At 36.7% G+C, this 21,501-nt stretch overlaps 1 protein-coding gene across 1 annotated transcript; it reads right to left on the reverse strand.

Annotated features, from left to right (window-relative positions):
- Positions 1-12,633: 12,633 nt before the first annotated feature.
- On the reverse strand, positions 12,634-14,190 carry LOC116006107 (pathogen-associated molecular patterns-induced protein A70-like). The gene has a single exon (XM_031246382.1). It carries the CDS (start codon positions 13,974-13,976, stop codon positions 12,978-12,980), a length of 999 nt encoding a protein of 332 aa, XP_031102242.1. The 5' UTR covers positions 13,977-14,190; the 3' UTR covers positions 12,634-12,977.
- Positions 14,191-21,501: the final 7,311 nt, after the last annotated feature.

A 21,501-nucleotide genomic window follows, 5' to 3' on the forward strand; every position in this document is an offset into this window, starting at 1 on the left:
TCACTGGAGTGCATACATCACATATACGTAGATAGTTATCTTCTCCAACTGAACCAAATAATTAGTTCTCATTCTTCATATGCCAAGCTACATCCTCACCAACTAGGAATCTATTACAAATCACTCAAAATTATGAATTACTGAATAACGTAATACCAAATTGCACAAATCCACATATAGGAAGAAAATGAAACATGGAAGGAAACACATATCTTGTTTAAAATTGCAAATATTCAATGTGAAATCACTTAATTCACTTCACATGAAAAGAAATAACATTCCTGCCATTTTACACCACCTCCACAAGCCGCAACAAATAGACTAGAAGAGTAAGAAGTAAGGCATACCTATCTACACCACCGCTGCCTCCTCGCTGGTCGATCGTCGCCTCGCCGCCACCAATCGAGGTCCTCGCCAGTTAGTCGCCGCTGCCTCGCTCAATATCCTTGTTGCAGCCGTAGGAACTCCAAGTCTCCAGGAAAGCAGAAGCAGAAAGAATATAATTGATTTTCTAAATTGGGAATTAGGGTTAAAATGATTTATAGAAAGGGTGTGCGACCGGTGAGAACATCGAACCTGAGGGTGAAAACTGTAGACGGAGCCGGGAAGCCGGTGACAGTTGAAGACGAAGCTGAGCCGGGCGGTCAGGCGGAGGCAGAGATGCAGAGCGGTGGCTGATCGTTCGCGAGAGAGAGAGGGCGACAAAGCGGTGAAAGCTACGCTGAGACTTCGCGAGGGAGAGGGAGCGACAAAACTTGGTCGATCTCGCTGAAAAGATGGAGGATTGGAGGAGAGGAAATGGAGGAAATGTGATTGATCTCGCTGAGAGGAACCCTAGAATATTCGTCGGAGGAGAGGAAATGCAGAAATGGCGAGCATATATATTTTTTTTATTTAAAATTTTGGATAAATTACCAAAATAGTCCCTTGACTATGCCATAATGCACAAATTAGTCCTCGACTAATAATTTTAACAAATTAAGTCCTCAACTATTCAATTTTTACTCATTTTGGTCCTCCGTCACTTTGGTTGTCAACTAAACGTTAAACCTAAGGGCAATTTTGACAAATCACAACTCAGCTATGTTTAACGTTTGAGAAGTCAGAAATTGAGGGCACGACGAGAGAAGAAGCCCGGAGAGCTCAAGAAATGGCGAGAATAAACCGCTAGCACGACCTTCTAATCCAAGAAAAATCAATGGCTGTCATCAAAGATGCCACCGTCATTAAGCTCATACAAAGCATCGTCGAACAACAAAACATTCAAATCCCCACCACCGCCCCCGTTGCAGTCGATTTTCAACCGCCGCCGCCGCAGTCAAATTTCAACCCCGCCTCCGCCAATCTCCGTAGCGCCACGAGCCACCGATAACAACAACATCGAAGATGGCAACCCAAAATTGATGCAAAAACATTAAAAGTGAAAAAAACCCTTAATTTCCAGCCTAACAAACGATGGCAACCCTATGTTTTGTTGAATTCAATGAAAACAGCCCCTAATTCAACATGGAATTCAATGAAGCTCTGTATCAAACTGGAAGCTCTGTACAAAGAAAAATCTAAAATTGAAGTTTCTATGAATCCATTAGAGGCCGAAAACAGCCCAATCATGGCGCACCCAAAGCAGCAATGGCCGTCGGCGGTGCCCAGAGCAGCAGCGCCCAACCCAACAGACGATGCAGATTTCTCTTTACTGATTTGTCAAAATTGCCCTTATATTTAACGTTTAATTGACAGCCAAAATGACGGAGGACCAAAATGAGTAAAAATTGAATACTTGAGGAATTAATTTGTTAAAATTATTAGTCGATGACTAATTTGTGCATTATGGCATAGTCGAAGGACCATTTTGGTAATTTACCCTAAAATTTTCCTTGACTTTCAGCAGGCACCTATTGGGACCGAGTGCCGCGAAATGTAAATTATTAAAATAATAATTTACTTTTCGCAGCACCCGATCTCGGTGGGTACCGCGTAAAGTAGTGTCTTTTTTTTATTGTTGAGAATCCACTACACCTCTTTTAAGAGGTGAAGTGTAAAGTTATACTTATATAGTCAATTTTGTAGTAGTGTTAGGCAGATTTTTAGATTTCAACATGAATTTCACCATATTCATGATAGATCTATTCGTCCTCTCAGCCACTCCATTTTGTTGTGGAGTGTATCTGGTTGTCACTCCATGTACTGCTATGCCATGCATGACCCACGTATTTCTTTCTAACAAATTAATTACTACTTGGTTTAACAATTATAATAATATTATTATTATAACATTATTATTATTATTAGTATTATTATTATTATTAAGTTAATTGACAATTAACAATGCTGTCATTGATAACTATTATAAATTAATTGGTTATAGGTTTTTTGTTTACAAATTGTTTGTGATGATTGAATGGTGTATAAATGGTCATATGGTAATTGATCTCATTGCTTTAGTCCTCCATTCATACACTATCTAAACTACAAAGAAAATATTTAAAAAAAAAAAAAAAACCTCGAAGGAGACCGAGTGCAATTCAATATAATAATAGTTAGAGATAAGTGATTACAATGTAATTCAAATATTGTGTATGAGATATACAGTATTCTCCCAAATGTCTTAGAGCAACCTCAATAGTTATGGACATTACTAGTGCGTGAAATAGGCACTAATATATTTTTACGAACAGAACTCGTAAAAAATTCTCACTTGAAGGAGATAGTCATGACCACGATTCCTGTTTCGATCTAGTTCCAAAAATAGTTGATTCGAAACCGACAGTTTCAGTTTGAACCATCGGTTCTAACAAGAAACTATTTTTCTTTTGGATAAAATTCTATGTTCTATTTTTAAAATGATCTAAATTCAACAATTAAGTTTTTCATCTAGATTTTTTTAAAAAAAAAAATTGTTATATAAAATATTTAAACTTGAATGTTAAACTTTTTTTTTTTAAAAGGGCTTGCACTTAAAAATAGTTATATCATATTTTTTTTCTGGAGCCAGAATTAGAACCTTTTGGGTTCCGATTTGATTCTAACAGTAGACATTTCGGTTCGAACCAAACTGTGGTCATCCCTATAAGGATGTCCTCTTCTCTTCTTTCTCCTATCATCTATCATCTAACTCTGTAAAAATCCTATTGGGGATGTCCTTACAATCCATCTATAAATATGAACTCTTCTATTCTTTTTACAGCACGTTTGGTTCACGGAATGAATTTGGAGAGAATAGGAATACTATTTCACATGGAATGGAATAGGTTAGGAATAGGACATGAATTGTATTATGTTGTTTGCATGTTTGGTTCGCTGAAGAAATAGACTTTACAACAGAGTCCTGGATAGAGTAGGTAACTACAAAAGCTCCTATACAATAGCTCTAACTGTAAGACCTATTCTAAGTCATACAAAATATAACAGAAACAAATAATCTTAATAATAATATAACTCATACTCCCCCTCAAGCACAATAGGGGTGAGCTACCACATTGAGCTTGTCACGTAGTGTTCCAAACCGCAGGGCTGGTAGCGGCTTCGTGAGAATATCCGCTATCTGATCCTTCGTTGACACAAAGTTGACCTGAAAGTCCCCTGACGCTACCTTGTCACGTACGAAGTGATAGTCGATCTCGACATGTTTTGTCCTAGCGTGGAAGACCGGGTTAGCAGCGAGATAAGTGGCCCCAAGATTATCACACCACAGCGTGGCCGGTGTGCCTGTGTGTAACCCTAACTCGCGTAAAAGTGAGACAACCCAAGTGACCTCGGCAGCTACGTCAGCTAAGGCCTTATATTCCGCTTCAGTCAAGGACCTAGCTACTGTGCGCTGCTTGCGAGATACCCAAGATATGAGATTCTTGCCGAGATAGACCGCGTACCCGCTTGTAGACTTTCTGTCTACTGGACACCCTGCCCAATCAGAATCGGAGTACGCATGAATGTCACCACTGGATGATGGAGTAAGACAGAGCCCATAGTCGATAGTGCCTTTAATGTAACGTAAGACCCGTTTCAGCAAGCCCTGGTGATCCTCGGTTGGCTTGTGCATAAATTGACAGAGTCGATTAACAGCGAATGACAAATCAGGCCTTGTAATGGTTAAGTACTGCAGAGCCCCAACAATCCGACGGTACTGAGTGGGGGTGTCGACCTCGTGCTCGGAGGGGGTGACAGGTTGAGCAATTGCAGCAGGTGTGGCCAAGGCTTTACAATCAGACATGCCTGCCCTGGTCAAAATATCTCTCATGTAGCGACGCTGACTGAGTAGAAGACCCCCATTTCGACGAACTGTTTCAATGCCCAGAAAGAAGGATGGTTGACCCAGATCCCGAATCTTGAAGGTGGTGGATAACTTGAGAAGCAAACGGTCCACTAGAGCATTGTCATTACCCATGACGATAATGTCGTCAACATATACTAGTAAAAACACACGAGAGAGACCTGCGGTGTAGTGAAAAAGTGAAACATCGGTCTTGGACCCCGAAAAACCTGTCGATAACAGAAAATCATGGAGGCGCTTGAACCAAGCCCTGGGTGCTTGCTTGAGTCCATATAGGGAACACTGAAGAAGACAGACATAACCCGGGTGTTGGGGATCCTCATACCCGGGTGGTTGTTTCATATAAACTGTTTCTGCTAACGCTCCATTAAGAAAGGCGTTGTGGACATCCAGCTGCCGAAGTGTCCACCCTTTAGAGATAGCTAGAGAAAATAGCATGCGTACCATGGTCGGCTTGACCACGGGACTAAAAGTATCAAAGAAGTCTTCCCCTGCAACCTGATTGTAGCCCTTAGCGACCAAACGGGCCTTGTGTCGTTCCACAGTCCCATCAGCCTTTCGTTTGGTACGAAAGACCCATTTACACCCAATTATGTTCATGTTCGGTTGTGCTGGAATTAGATTCCAAGTAGAATTATGCAATAGGGCATTAAATTCTTGATCCATAGCCTCGCGCCATTCTGGGTGCCCAACGGCCTGTGAATAGCAAGTCGGATCAACAGATGTATGAAGAGCATAGAATTGCTCATTAGTACCTCGAGTCATACGCCTTAAGCGCATGGAGTGTCCCCGACCCTGGGATTGAGCACGTGATGCCTGTGTGGATTGTGCTACTGTCGGGCCTTCTGTGACCATGGGAACGAGTTCTGCCACTGTAGGCCCTTCTATGGCCAGAGGTGCACACTCAGCTGCTAAGGGTTGCGGGTGTTGAACCGCTATAGGGGCCAAGGCGGTGACCACAGCGCCTGAACCCCATGGCAAGCCAACTGGACCGCTTGACTGACATTCCTGTGTAGTAAAATCCTGAAAAGGGAAGTCAGTTTCATCAAAGCGCACATGGCGACAGATAAAGGTTTTTCCAGTTGTTAGGTCCATGCATCGATAACCTCTAAAGGATATGGGGTAACCTAAGAACACACAGGGTGTGGAGCGATACTTGATTTTATGTCGGTTGTAGGGCCGGAGATATGGGTAGCACCTACACCCAAAGACTCGGAAGAAAGAATATGGTGGTCGTGATTTATATAGCCGGTAATATGGAGACTGAAACTGTAGGGCAGACGACGGGAGACAATTTATAAGGTATGTTGCAGTTTCAAATGCGTAGTCCCAGTATTGCTGTGGGACCGAGCCTTCAGCTAATATAGTGAGATCGGTTTCGACAACATGTCTATTCCGGCGCTCGACTCTACCGTTTTGCTCATGTGTGTGAGCGCATGATTGTCTGTGAGTTATCCCAAGAGACTCGAAAGTTTTATGTAGACGGTTATATTCACCGCCTAGATCGGATTGAATAGATTTGATAGAACGCGAAAACCGGCGTTCTACCATGACTCGAAACGACTCAAAAATTTTATATATGTCTGATTTTAGCCTTAATGGATAAAACCAGGTAAAGCGAGTACAGTCATCAACGAATAAAATAAAATAACGATTGCCTGAAACAGAAATAACGGGTGACGGCCCCCAAATGTCCGTGTACAACAAGTCTAGAACATTATTACTTGAAAAGGAAACCCTATCTAACGGGAACCGGCATGATTTTCCCAGCTGACACGAAGAGCATAATTTCGGCGGCGTGACTGTAGTGGTTGTGACCGGACAATTTTGGAGGATGCGCCGGAGGACCTGAACATGTGGGTGACCCAACCTACTGTGCCAGACGCTAGGTGACGCTCGGGCACTAATAAACGCAAAATGACTTCGAGGCGAAGGCAACTTGTACAATCCTCCGACAGCGGGCCCTTTAAGAAGAACCGCTTTGGTGATGCAGTCCTTCACAACAAAATAATTTTTAAAGAATTCAAAGAACACATTATTATCAGAAGTAAATTTGTGAACAGATAATAATGGAACTGACAACGTAGGGACATGTAATATATTGGACAGTTTTAGATTCGTAACGGGACTAGGAATGATAGAATGGCCTATACTGGAAATACATAGACCTGTACAGTTGCCGACACGCAAGACATCCCCGCCGGTGTATTCGGTCGCCTGGTTCATCATGGATGCATCCAGCGTAGCATGAGCGGAGGCTCCGGTGTCCGGGAACCAGCCATCAGCAGGCGCAACAGCAACACCAGTCTCCGGAACAGCAACGTTAGCCTGCGGTGCCGGCGGCTGCCCTGTGTATCGCCGGTAACAGTAGATGGCGGTATGCCCATGTGAACGGCAGATCTGGCAATGGGGATTGCCGCCTCGCCCTCGGCCTTGACCTCCGCGACCACCGCCGCGGCCTTGCCGCCCTCTGCCGCGATTACCCCCCTGTCGACCGCCATATCCTCCATCAGTGGGTTGCCGCCGATCTTGCCCAGCGTAAAGGGCAGTGTGTGAGCCGGTGTTCCCGACATCCGAGGCAGGGGAGAAATCGTCCTGGAATATAAATTCCTGAGTCTGCAAAAAATCAGAGAGTTGTGGTATAGAAACCGGTGTACCGGAAACTGTCAATGATGCCGCCATTGCCCGAAATTCCGGGCGGAGACCCCTAAACACGTATAGATTCTGCTCGTCGAGGGAGACGGGGCGACCGGCGAGTGCCAGGTTCTCCAGAAGTAGTTGCGCACGGCCGAGATAATCAGCCGCCGTGCTGTTCTCTTGGCGCAAGGACTGGAACTGACTAAGCAAATTCAGGCAGCGGGCACGAGTCGATGAGCCGAGTGCGGCGGTGATGGAGAGCCAAACCTTGCGAGCGGTGGTCCGGCCAACCGCAAGGTACATCACCTCGTCGGAGAGCGAGGAGATGAGAAGGGAGAGGATCGATTGATCCTGTTGCATCCACGCTGCGTGAGCTGGGTTCGGCGTTGTGACGGCAGCAGCAGAAGCCGTCGTTGGAACGGTGACAATGGAGGCCGGCGGACACGGATTGTCACCATCCACAAAGCCGAGGAGTCCTTGTCCGCGTAGGAAGGGCACCAATTGGGTACGCCAAAAGAGAAAATTGCGTGCAGTGAGTTTTATGGAGACGAAGTGGTGTGCGGAAGAGAGTGGGTTGGTGACTGTCGGGGCGGCGGTGGTGACCGGAGCCGCCGCGTGATTAGCCGAGTTGTTGGTGGCCATCGCACGGAGAAGGTGAGTGATCACGGTGGTTAGGGAAAAGTGTGGTGGGAGGTCCTATCGCTAAGCTGATACCAGATGAACCTACAATGTTTCGATTAACTGCGTTCAGACTTTACAACAGAGTCCTAGATAGAGTAGGTAACTACAAAAGCTCCTATACAATAGCTCTAACTGTAAGACCTATTCTAAGTCATACAAAATATAACAGAAACAAATAATCTTAATAATAATATAACTCATATTGTATTCCAATGTTTGGTTGGTTAAAGTAATAGCAATGAAATAGATTTTAAAGACATAAATACCCTTATACAAAATAATAATAATAATAATAATAATAATAATTATTATTATTATTATTATTATTATTATTATTATTATTATTATTATTATTATTATACACGCATGTATGTTTGTTTATATCTAAGTTGCCTTTAATTAATAATTCTTTAATATAAATATGTGTTTTTATAATAATAATAATAATATATTTGTTAGAGAGATACAGGGAGTATGAGAGATTCACTCCTAACCTAAGTTTTTTGAGTTTGAATATGTGGTTAACATCCTCCATTTTTCTATATAAATAGCTTAAGTAAATACAATTATATATTTTTAGTTCTCCAGGCCGACATGGGATCCCAGGGGTTAAATTTATTGTGGACCAGGTACTAATAAAATCAGTATATATATACACACACATAGGTTGAGAAATTATTATTATTATTATTATTATTAAGAATTATAATATAATACAAAAAGGCATTTTCGGTATTATAGTACAAAAACTATTCCCAAATATTTGGGAATAACTAATACTAGGGAATCCCCTAGGAATGGCTATTACCCCTACAAAGGGAATAGCTCATTCCCGGGAATGCTATTCCTAAGAATAGAATGACGAACCAAACAGTGGAATAGGTCTATTCCTCGGAATGGTATTTTATTTCTGACCTATTCCACGAACCAAACACGCTGTTAAAGTTTTATTGTTATCTTTCTATACCCCACAACCTTATAGTTTACTTTGTTTGATGCACCACAAAAAATCGCAAAAACCCCACTAACATTATAATCCATATCATTTCTTTTTCCATAATAGATTCTACAGAGATAATGAACTTTCATATAGATCTCGTACGACATAAATTTAGACCAAATTTAATCTATATATATATATATATATATATATATATATATATATATATATGTATATATATATCCTCGTATATTATATTTAAAAATAAACAAATTTTGAAGTAAAATGCTTGAATAAATGCCAACCCATACGTCCACATCCACGTGAAACACCATGTGAGATTTTAGGTATGGTCACTTGGCCAGGGATAGCATATACCCTTTGGATGCTAATCCAAAGAATAATGTTGGCATAGAGGCCCCTTCATGTCCCTATGATTTTGTCAAATTTATTGGTCCACATACCAATATAATCATGGCTCAAAATTCACATAACATCTTCAAGATTCGCTCAAAATAAATATAAGGTGCCTATAGCATAACGTTTTGTTAAATTTAGTCATTCTATAATAATACAATTAAAAGCAATAGCTAGCGTGACGTTGAGATTATATCTGCCACATAATATTTACATGCCAACTCATATGTTACTTTATAAATATTTAAAATTATTTATTTTTACCACCATTATATTACATAAGTATGTCCAAAATAAATTATTAAATGTATTGCAAATGTTAATTTATTTTATTTGAATAAATTAAGTCACATATATTTTTATATAAATTTAAGAATTTTAATTGTTATGGAGTAAAAATAAAATAAAATATGAATAAATTGAAATATTAAAAATTAATCTTCATTATTATTTTTATCAACATAGATTAAATTATTTCTTATATCAATATATATTTATCATTATCAAACTTCTTAATATAAATAAAATTTTCTACATATATCATTCATAATTGCATTTAATAATAATTTGCAATAAATTAATAAGGTAAGTGTCCAGTAAATGGTGCGTAGTAGGTAATCTTTGCTATGCAAGGTCAAGTGTTTGAATTTCAATGTGAGCTGTATGTAAATATTTATTTTTGACATATTAATTTAATATATTGGTGGTAAAAATAATTATTTTTAATTTTTTTATAAAATAATATATGAGTTGACATGTAAATCTGATGTGATAGAGAAGATGTGAGTGTCACGCTATCAATTGTCTTTAATTGTATCACTTTTTAAAGTACAAAAACTAAATTATACAAAATACTATATTATGGAACCTCAGCTCATAGGTACTTTGACCTCAAGATACTATATATTTGTTAAGAATTATATTACATGTTTTATTAGGAATGTAAATAAATAAATAAAAAAACAAAAACAAAAAAACAAACAAGAAATGCTATATATATTGACACTATCACAAGTAATACTGTAAACTTTTTTTCTAGGTAATACGTGGAGTACTAACTATTGAGCATGTTTGGTTAATAATGGATCCGCTAATTTTGGCGTTTTGACTAAGTATTTGGTTAGCAACGATTTGGAGCAATGGGGTCAAAACGCCAAAGTAAGTATTTGGTTACCAAACATCTTTTTACAAACCGATAATACAATCTGCTAGTCAAACATGCTAATACAATCCGTTGTTTAATAATCGCTAACACAATCCGCTATCGCTAACTGATAACCAAACAAGCCCATATATCTTGTCATACACTGAGAAATTATACACAACATATTATATTATGATTATTTTCAATTTTGATCTCATTACTATTATGTTACTCCTGCATTCAGTTTCCCAGTACCATATCACTTTTGTCATATATATTGTATATGATTTCTATTTTGTCGCATCTAGTCCTGTCAAAAATTTCGGTAAATATAATGATATCACATTTCCGGTTCAGAATCACATTGGCTTAAACATGTCAATATTTTGCGGTAACAAATGTATAGTTTTGAATTAAAAATGCAACAATACACAAGAATGACAATATTTATTTATTTTTAGAGTTAATTCCATTTATAGATGTTAGTCAACTTTTAGTCCTTTTTTTTTTTCTTTTTCAAAACAATTATCTTTAGTTTTAATATTATTGTGTCATGACCATTTTTGTTCTCCGTAAACAAAATCGTTTAAATGACCACTATTCAGTTCTAAGTTTTAATTCTTTTTTCCTTTTTTTTTGGGTCCTAGAATGTGTCATTCCACTTTTAATCCTTTTTTTTCAAAATATTTCCGTTGGTCCTATCATTATTGTGGCACGACCATTTTTCGTCATCCGTCAATAAATATATTTAAATGACATTAAAAATGACATTTTTAAATATTAACCACTCAAAATTATTCTTTTTTCTTCTTGGTAATAATTTTGAGTGGTTAATAATGTCATTTTAAATTCCATTTAAACATATTTATTTACGGATAACTAAAAATGGTTATGTTACAATAATGTTAAGATCAACAGGGATATTCTAAAAAAAAAAAAGGACTAAAACTAAAATGACAAATATAAATCTAGGACCAAAAAATGAAAAAAAAAATAACTCTTAGAATTGAATAGACCAAAATGCCCTTATCATTTAAATGGTTTTGTTAACGAATGACCAAAAATGATCATGTCATAATAATACTAGGACCAAACATGAATGTTTTGAGGGGGAAAAAATGGCTAAATGTATATTGATACCTATAAATCAGGACAAAAATGAAATTAATTCTTATTTTTATACAACTGATATTGCCGGATCAAATAACCTAAAAAATCAAACAATAATGCATTAGACCATAAGTTCTTGCCACATGATGGTTTACTTCATTTATTGTCACATGATGGTTTACTTCATTTATTGTCATCCTTTTTTTATTTCATTATATTTTGAAGGTTTACTTTTCTTCACATGATTGCCAGGTAGGCGCAACTCTAAGCTAAGTATGAAGCTTATAACAATGGCAATTGAGTATGTAAAATTATTGGAATAAGGTGCAAATTAGTCATTGAACGTAACTTGAAAATGTAATTAGGCCACTGAACTAAAAAAGTTTATAATTAAGCCACTGAAAACTGCAAATGTATGCAATTTCACCTCATATCAAGTTACCATCCATTTCATTAGATAACCTAGCTGCTTATGTGGAGACGGTGAGTTAATATTTTTAAATAATTTTTAATAATATAATTTAAAATTAAAATTAAAGAAAAAAATAGAGGGGAATAGCCGCCTCCAACCTCCTCCATCTCCTTTCATCTCCGGCGGAGACGGAGGAGGGAAAGGGGGTGGCATGAGACAACCCCTCGCTTCCCCCTCCCCCCCTCCTTCGTCACCGACGGGACCTGTCTTCGTCTATGCTGAATATGAAGAGATCTCTCTTCGTCTCCAACCAGAGATGAAGGAGCGTGGAGGGGAAAGGGTGGCTACTGGGCCACCTCGCATTTTATTTATTTATTTTACTTTTAAATTATACTATTAAAAATTATTTTAAAATGCTAACTCACCGTCCATGTAAACAGGTTACCTGATAAAATAAAGGTAATCTAATATATGGTGAAATTGAATGTACATGACTACATGTTATTTGGATTGTATCATATGCAAAATGTTTGTCTATACGTCTAGTATCTAATGTAATAATACATTTTATACGTAATTATATTTGTTTGGGATAAAAAAGTATCCATCGCTATTATAGAAAATAAAATTATAAATGAGCATGAGTGTGTTTGGTAAATATTTGTTAGCTAATTGAGTTAGTGGGTTTAACTAGTTGATAACATTAACTAATAATAAAAAGGTATCTGATAAATTAACTGTATGTTGTTGGTTGATTACATGCAAAATGAATTTTTTTTAAAGTTGATAAACAAATTACTTTGAACAGTTTTTTTGAATTTGGGACAATAATTTGTTATAAAAATTTAATTAACCAAACATTTACTGTTTAACTAAATCAAACAGTTAATAATTGTCAAATACTAAATTAAACAGTTAATAATTGTCAAATAAGTCAAAATTGACTGATAAACTATCTATTTTAGCCAATATGTATTAATACTTTGTTATTTAATATAGTGATTGCATGGAGAGAAACAATTGGATAAGAAAAAGAAAGACAAGCTTTGAGTCAAAGCAAGCAAAATGACCAGATTCAGATTAGCAAAATTATACAATGAACCCCCTATTGAAAATATCTTCGCAAAAGACTCCCCAAAACTTTGAGCAAAAAAAAATACAAAACCAATAAATCCTTAGCAGTTGAGAAATGACTAGAATGCCCATTAATGTCTACATGATTGCGAAATCACCGGGAGCAAAGCTGGAGAATTAGAGAGTTGTGACACCCGTTCTACCGACAAGTCAAAAGGATCGATCTTTCCACGGTTTACGAAAGAGCCCCCAAAGGAATTAGATATTATAAAACAGTCCCTGTAGAATATTAAATTTACCTTCCGGCCCCTCTGCCAATCATTTCTTTGTACCTAAGAATGGAATCCAATCTCTGAAGCTTCAACTGCTGCTTGAAGCGGTTGATGAAATCGTCGGCTTTGGCGTCCACTTCATGATCCACCGGCGCCGCTCTTTCCCTTGTTGTCGCCGGCCGGCGAGGCTCCACGTCTTCCGCTTTCTCTCCGAAGTGGTTAAACGCCGATTTCATGCTCGCCGACTTCTTCATCTTGGCCGGGAGCCTCGCCGGCATCTCGCCGGAAGATGGCTTGGTGTCGGATTTGCATCGGTTCACTTGCTTCCCCTTTAAGCGGCTGTAGATTTCGTCCATGCTTTGAAGCTCATCTGTCTCCTCCTCCTCTTCCTGAGCATCAAAATGGGCATGGGTTTCTTCAGGTTTATTTTGATTGGGGAGAAATTGGGACTGATTTTCTTGCTGAAATTGGTGGTGGGTCTGATTTTCTTGCCGGAAAAAGTGGTGGGTCTGAGTTTGTTGGTGATTTTCTTGCCGGAAAATGTGGTGGGTCTGATTTTCTTGCTGAGACTGGTGGTGGGTCTGAGTTTGTTCGTGATTTTCTTGCCGGAAAATGTGGTGGGTGGGGTGATGGGTTTCAAGATTGGGGCTTTCTTGATGGGTGTGGCCGAAAATGTAATGGGTTTGTGATTCGAGGATTTGGGGTTGATGGGTATGGTGAAGATTGTGTGAATCTGGGGGGGATTTGAAGTGGGAGGTTTCTTGGGGTCTGAAGGCATAGAAATTGATGGATCTGAGGCGCTGAAGAACAGAAGGGGATCTAGCAAGCATGGGTGGCTGTTGGTTTTGAGGTTGTCGGTTTTCTTGATTCTTTTGTTTTTGGTTGGTCAACGTGGAAGTGAAGGCAATGGTGCCAATCATGAGATTGAGGAGGACGAAGAGAACTGTGGGAGTGAACCAGCTATTCATGGATTCCCAGATGGATGAGGGCATGGTAGTGGAGGATACATTTTCTTCTAACATTTTGTTAGAGTTTTAGAGAGAGAGAGAGACTGTGCAAGAGATTCAGAGAGAGAGAGAGGGGCTGGAAAGTGGGACTAAGAGTTGGAGATGATAAAGAGCAGAAATGAAATGATGATGGTTTGGTGGAGTGATATGAGGAGTTGGGGGTGATGGAGTGATAGGGGCCTGGTTTTTATCTTCATGGAATCATGGGCATGTTTTCATTTTCATTATTTTTATGATTTGGGGGCATGGTCACAGCTCACAAGCATGGCAAGGGTACTTCTACATTTACTCCGTAAATAATGCAATCGTTATATCGTGCACCACGGTGCACATAGCAATGTACACCTTGGTCCAAAACGACGTCGTTAAGATGTTAGTGGACGCGGACTCGAATGACTTTAGGGAATTCATTATCTATAATACACATAATCATTATCTAGAATACACAGAATGTTTGCTCAGAATACACAGAATATTGACACAAAATACATAGAACTCATCCTCCTAACATTCGAATTCACAAACACATCACAACCTGTGTTAATAACATGAATACACAGAATATTGACACAAAATACACAGAACTCATCCTCCTAAACATTCGAATGCACAAACACATCACAACATGTATTACTAACATGAATACACAAAATGGTTGTCTAGAATACACAGAATGATTGCCTGGAATACACAGAACGATTATCTAGAATACACAAAAGAATATTGACACAAAATACACAGAACTCATCCTCCTAACATTCGAATGCACAAACACATCACAACCTGTGTTAATAACATGAATACATAGAATATTGACACAAAATACACAGAACTCATCCTCGTAAACATTCGAATGCATAAACACATCACAACATGTGTTACTAACATGAATACACAGAACAGTTGCCTAGAATACACAAATGATTGTTTATCGTTTATGTACGTGGTACACATTGCTGTGTGCACCGTGATGCACAGTATAATTTGCCTAAATAATGCAAAGAAAAAAAATATTTTTGATCTCATGATTGTGTGACACTATCATATTTAGGGTGTGTTTGAAAGTTAGAAAACAATCATTTTCAAAATTTTTAATATTTGAAGCATTTGGAAAATTCAATGAACAAAAACATTTTTCGTTGATGATGAAAAATTAACCCATTTTTCGAACCAAGCTACATCAACGAACAACAAACAGCGACTTTCATTCCCAGGCTTCCAGTACAAAGCTAAGAGGAATTGAAAGGAGTAATTGGTTTGCTTAATTAGTGATGAATTAGTAATAGAATTAATAAATATTACATTTGTTAATGATGGAGACATGGGACCCCGGAGCCAGGGTCCATTTTATTGAGAAATTCTTGACCCAATTGTCTAAGCGGGGTGTCCGTCTTTATAGATAAGGTTTTGGCCTAATATGGAAACCTCCCACTTAACGATACACATTTCAAACCACCAACTACTCAAGATCTTATGTATTAATGGATAGGAAGCTCCACTTATGCATGGGAGTGTGGTGGAAACAAAGTAGTGGGGGACACGTGTGTGGCCAAGAATAAAGGCTACCATATGCCGTCCATTTGTTAACCATCCGTGAGTCCTTCAACAATATAAATAGGTACCCTTCCCTCCTTATAAAAGACATCTCTTAGCTTACCAAATGTCTTCTGGTCTGTTGGTTTGAGTTTTCTCCTTCCTGCCTCCTGCTGGCGTACCAGGGTTCGAGTCATGTTTGTTTCCCTATGAGTATAGTATTTATTATTTATGTATTCTTTAGGCCATCGTATACGTATTCTTTTGGGCCTAGCGTCTCGTTCTGTACCTCTATACCCGAATTATGTTGGACAAGATCTCGATAAAACAATAAGTTAAGTATTTAGAATACTATATATTAGGGCTCTTGTATTGTAAATAATACCTACAATGATTTATTTCCCAATATTTCTTAGTTTTTTTTTCTTGAAATGTTCACAAGCTCAAAATGTCAATAATTCGAAAGCTATATATTCATTGCAATCATATCAAGATTGTCACATTTTTTGGGCATTTTTATTATTTAATTATATCATAAATTGTTTAAATATGTTTTATAATTAGGGTTAGACAATTTACTGATAGTTGATGAATATAAAAAGTAATTCTTCTTTTGAAATTAAACTTATAAGTTATGTAGATGTGAATATTTGAAAGTAAAATTAAGAGAAAATAATAATTTTTTTAATGCATGTCTTATCATATTAGTTGATCTAAAAGTAGAAACTACCAGCTAAAAGAAGATTCAATTCATATAACATTTATAAATTTTGTTTAATCCAATTTAAACACCAATATAGTTACTTAAGAGTAAGAGGCTAAGATTAAGAGTATAGTTTGTGTGGGGGGGGGGGCGGGGGGTGAGAGAGAGAGTGGGGACTTGTAGTCATTACTATTCCACATATGAGAGATAAATTGTAGTAAGAAGATCACGTGTGGCAATTTTTACTAAGAGAATGTTAGTAAAAATCGAACTCGTAATCTTTTTGAAATAGAATCATGCTTCACCCATTTAAACACCATTTTAGAGTCTATTGTTTAATTTTTATTTAAAAGCATGCATTGTTGGGTAATTTTGCAATTCAGTAAATCATTTTTAAAAAAAATTATATTTATTATGAACAGTACTGAGTACACAAGTATTATTTTTTCCTATAAATACTTTTTTTTTTTTTGAAGAACATATAAATACTTTTTTATGTTTTAAAAAATAAACTTAAAACAATTGATGACGAGCATAAATAGCCCAACTTTTTTTTCTCAGATTTTTTTTTTAAATATTATTGATTTAGAATTAAGGGCCTATATAGTAATAGGAAATAAAATCCATTTTTCATCTCTAATTGTAACAAACTTTCAAGTTTTAAAATTTTATTCAAAAAGTTATGAAGTATGTTAATATTTAGCAGTACTCAAAAAAAATGTTAATATTTAGCAACTTTCATATTCAACTACTATTATGAGGGCAAATTGGATATTGAAAACTGGTGATAGTAGAGAAAATTAGTATGTGGTGTCACTTGAGTATATATGATATGTAATATCGAGTCCAAAAAAAAAATATATCGAGTAAAAGTAATGACAATGATAGTAACAATAGTAATGGATATATTGGGATTTGGGACTGATTCAATCAGTAATTAAGTCACAAAATAGAATACAATACATATAAAGACGGATGTCGTTAGAAGAATTGAAGCATGTGCTTCATCTTAACTAAAATAGTGCTCCATCTCAATTAAAAATCTAAATTGTTAGTTAAATTGTACATTTATGTTTATATATTATTTTTATGTTTATATATTCTTTATGCTCAACAAGAAGCTAAGCCTCTCAAGAAAATAGTTCAAACTTTGTGTAGTGAGAGAGACACATTTTTCATTATAAATACTTTTATCTCTGTAATACCAAGACAATTAATATGAATTTCGAGCATTTCTTTGTCTTTTTTGTCCATTTCGAGGTCACGGTCTTCATATGATTTTGCCATTTCAGTCTCAATTCAAGGGAATTGAGGAATATGAACCATTGAACCTACATCGAAAATTTTATTTGAACCTTAGACTCAATACCTTTTTTAAACCTAGGATTTTCAAATTTTCATGAATTGATATACATAGAAATATAGCAATTGATGTAAAAGCGTTATAGTGCAATAGTCAACCTTTCAGTACGATGTCTCCTTCTATCATACTCGATTTATCCAAGATAACCGCCCTAGATGGGAATAATTACAGGCTATGGACCCAAAGAATGCTGATACTCTTCGAACAACTGAAACTAGTCTATGTGATGTTCTGTAATCCACCCGAACCTGCTCCGCTAAGGTTCCCCTTTCAAGAACCAAGAGAAATTAGTCATGAACGGGATTATACTCCTGGTCAAGAACCGGGTGTAACTTTGAGGCAGTTTACAGATGACAATATAGCAGCCAGGGGATACCTTCTATCACAAATGAATGACAAATTGTTTAACATCTATGTCAAACAAAACTCGACAAAAGTGATTTGGAAAATGTTGTAAGAAAAGTATGGTGCCAATGATGTTGGAAATCAAAGTGTCAGAAACAACAACAACAAAAGGAGTGAAAAAGCTAAGAAACTCAAAAGAGGATGTTTTGTCTGCAGTAAGCATGTATACCGAGCATACCAGTGCTATCATCGCAACGGTAGAATTCATAGAGGTCAACCTGATGGAGAAAGATGAGTATAGCATCTCCTTCATTAGTAGTTATTTTGAGTAACTCTTATTTGCTCTAGTTTCTAACAGCTCGCATAAAATGAGATATTATTAGTACTGAATACTAGTTGATTTGTGTAAATTTTAAATGCCTATTAGTACTTGTCATATCAATGTGTTGAATGCTGATGACATTGTTGCATATTAATAGACACAATCGAATAGATAGGGAAAGCAAATCAAATATCTTGACCACTACAAGAATTGTGGGGGTCATATTGCTAGAGGTGGTAATCAATAAGCTCTTGCAATTGTGACATAATCGTCAATTTTGGGAGAGTCGTCAGGTATGATGTATCTATTAAATCATACATTAAATTTTATTTATGATTGGTAGTCAATAAAAATATGAGCAAAATATGTCAAAATATTTGAATTATGTACTGAGATTATTTGTCAAACGTGGTAAGCATATACCAAAGACTTTATTAACAATGTGTTGGTAGTATGGAAAAGTCATCATTCTTGAATACTCTGTATAGGAAGGTGGTTTTTAAGTAAACTTCGCTTTCAACACTCGACGTTGGAGTATCTAAGAAGTAGGGGGTTGATCATGCATGCTAGTTGAAGAGCTACTTGATCCTCACTTGAAATGAGGTTGACTTTAATATGTTATTAAACAATCAAAGCCTTGCAATAGACACTGCTTAAGTAGTGCAATAATAGTGTTATTTAAATTGCCTTTTATAAATAAGTGGAATTTCCTTTAAGAATAAATATGAAATTTGTATTAATTTGCATTACATCAAGGCTATATATGAGTTATGTAGTGAAGTGAAAATTATAAAGTTTTTTTTTTTTGAAATAGAAAATTATGAAGTTGAAATAACGTAACGTAACTTTGAATGCTAAAGTTATAGATGTTGAATTTCATCTTGATTAAATTTATGTAGATAAACATTTCTCTAATAAATGCCAGTTTGCATATAATCTTTGAGTACGAGATCTACTTTTATGTAGAAAATTACTCAATGTCACTACGTATCAGTTCAAGTTTAAACACTGATATTAAGGTCAGCTCGTTTGTATTGCTCAGACATTGTCCTTTCTAGCTTTCTACTTTGAATGTGTGGGGATTGTTGGAAATCATTCAAAGCAACGCAATTAAGGTGGGGTCATTGTACACGTGTAAGCATTTCCTTCATCCTTGCGGTTATTATTGTGGCTGATAAAGGGTGGGTGGTTATATCTATTACTATATATAGCTACCCCCTTTCCCATTTGGAATAGACCAAAAGAGTGTCAGGATTAGTTGACGTTGCCTCAACTTTCCAACAATGTATGCGCAGTAATATATATATTAAAGAAATATAAAAATACTCCATAGATAACTGGAAGAATGAAAAATTAGAGAAATTATTTTTAAAAAAAAAATTACTAGGTAGTGTGATGATACCTTTGCAACCATCCTAGTTATCTACGGAGTATTGATGCAACCATAGTGAACTCTCGCCCAGGTAGGAAATAAGAACGCTCCACAGCCGTCCACGTGTCCAGATTAACGAATCAGATGCAATTTTAAAAAAATGACGCGATGGTATTTTCGTAAATAACTGGAACTTTGGTGCACCTAGTTTCACTTAAAAGTGCACCTAGTTTCACTTACAAGTGCACCTATTTTCGCACCTATTTTCACTTACAAGTGAGTAATTTACCTTGTTAATATTCATGCACATATTTTCGCAAATATTTTCACTTACAAATGCAAGTAAATTTATCTTGTTAATACTCATGCACCTGGATATAACCTAGGTGCACCTAGTTTTAACATAGGTTGCACCTAGTTATAACATTAGGTGCACTTAGTTATAACATTACGTGCACTTAGTATTGATGCTTACTGTACAATTCACTTGCACCTGTAATACATTTTACTTGCATCTGCAATACATTTTAGTTGAACTTGTGCAAGTAATTTACTTTGTTAACATTCATGTACCTAGGTGCAACCTATGTGCACCTAGTTATAACATTAGGTGCACCTAGTTATAACATTAGATTTACCTAGTTATAACATTAGGCGCACTTAGTATTAATGCTCATTGTACAATTTACTTGCACTTGTAATACAGTTTACTTGCACGTGTGCACCTATTTTCACTTACAGGTGCAAGTAATTTACTTTGTTAACATTTATGCACCTGGGTGCACCTATGTGCACCTAGTTATAACGTTATATGTAACTACATTCCGGACACGTGGCGCGCTGTGATTCGTCCGCAGTTCTCTCCTGGGCGGCCAGTACGCACCTGAACGCGATCCTATATATATATATATATATAACAATATACTTGTTCAAATGCAGATATTGTTTAATTTCCCGTGTGGCTGGTGCGAATCCACCATCAGGTATGCATAAATGCACAACACAATGTTTAGAAATGCATCACAAAAAGCTCCACACGCCAAAAAAATGCACCACGCATCACCACACCTGATGGTTAATTTACAAACACTTTGTGGTGCATTTATGCGTACCTAATGGTGAGTGATCTGATCGCACGGCCGCATAAAAACTTGATCCTATAGAATATATACTACATTGTAAAGAATTATGAGTCCTACTAAGTGAAGTCAATGCAACTTTGATTATTTTATTATAGGACGAGTGTAAATGTGTAATCTACAGAGATGCATGCATGTGCAACATTATTATTATTATTATTATTATTATTATTATTGTGGTAGCATATACAGCTTGAAATGTAGATTTTGGGTCACGTGGGCAGAGCGTGAAAGGGGGAAGGTGTGGGTAAAGATGGATAGAAGAGGGGGTTTGGAGAGATGCTTAGAAATGAGGGTTTCAAAATGTTGGATTTTCCAGTGACAAAAAGAGAAAACTGATGAAGACAACACACTGAAGCCTGAAGGAGACCGACCAATTAAGAGAGAGACACTCAGTTCTGGAGCTGAGTACATTTCTATCTGTAAACAGCACACACCAAATTAAAGCTCATCTCTTAGCTTGCAATTTATTTCATCTTCTACTTTATTTTACTCAGCTCCCACTTTCTTTTTTTTTTTTTTTTTTTTTTTTTTTGAAACAAAGCTCCCACTTTCTTAAACTATTATATTATTGTATCTCCAAAGTCTTGTCCTGAAGGCTTGGTGAAAATTTTCTAAGGTGTTTGTACATTTGTGTCTCCATTTACTGTATAAACATAGAATTATTAACATTTTTTTGGATTCATTAACGAACCAATTGGGTTATACTCAGAACAACTTTTGATTCTATTTTCTTGACAAAATTTTAAGGTTTTAATGAGTG

The sequence above is a fragment of the Ipomoea triloba genome, chromosome 15 (genome assembly GCF_003576645.1).
Source record: "Ipomoea triloba cultivar NCNSP0323 chromosome 15, ASM357664v1".
Lineage (NCBI taxonomy): Eukaryota > Viridiplantae > Streptophyta > Magnoliopsida > Solanales > Convolvulaceae > Ipomoea > Ipomoea triloba.

What these genes read in the sequence shown, in the direction of transcription:
- LOC116006107 (XM_031246382.1), bottom strand. Translation starts at nt 13,976, where the DNA reads ATGTTAGAAGAAAATGTATCCTCCACTACCATGCCCTCATCCATCTGG.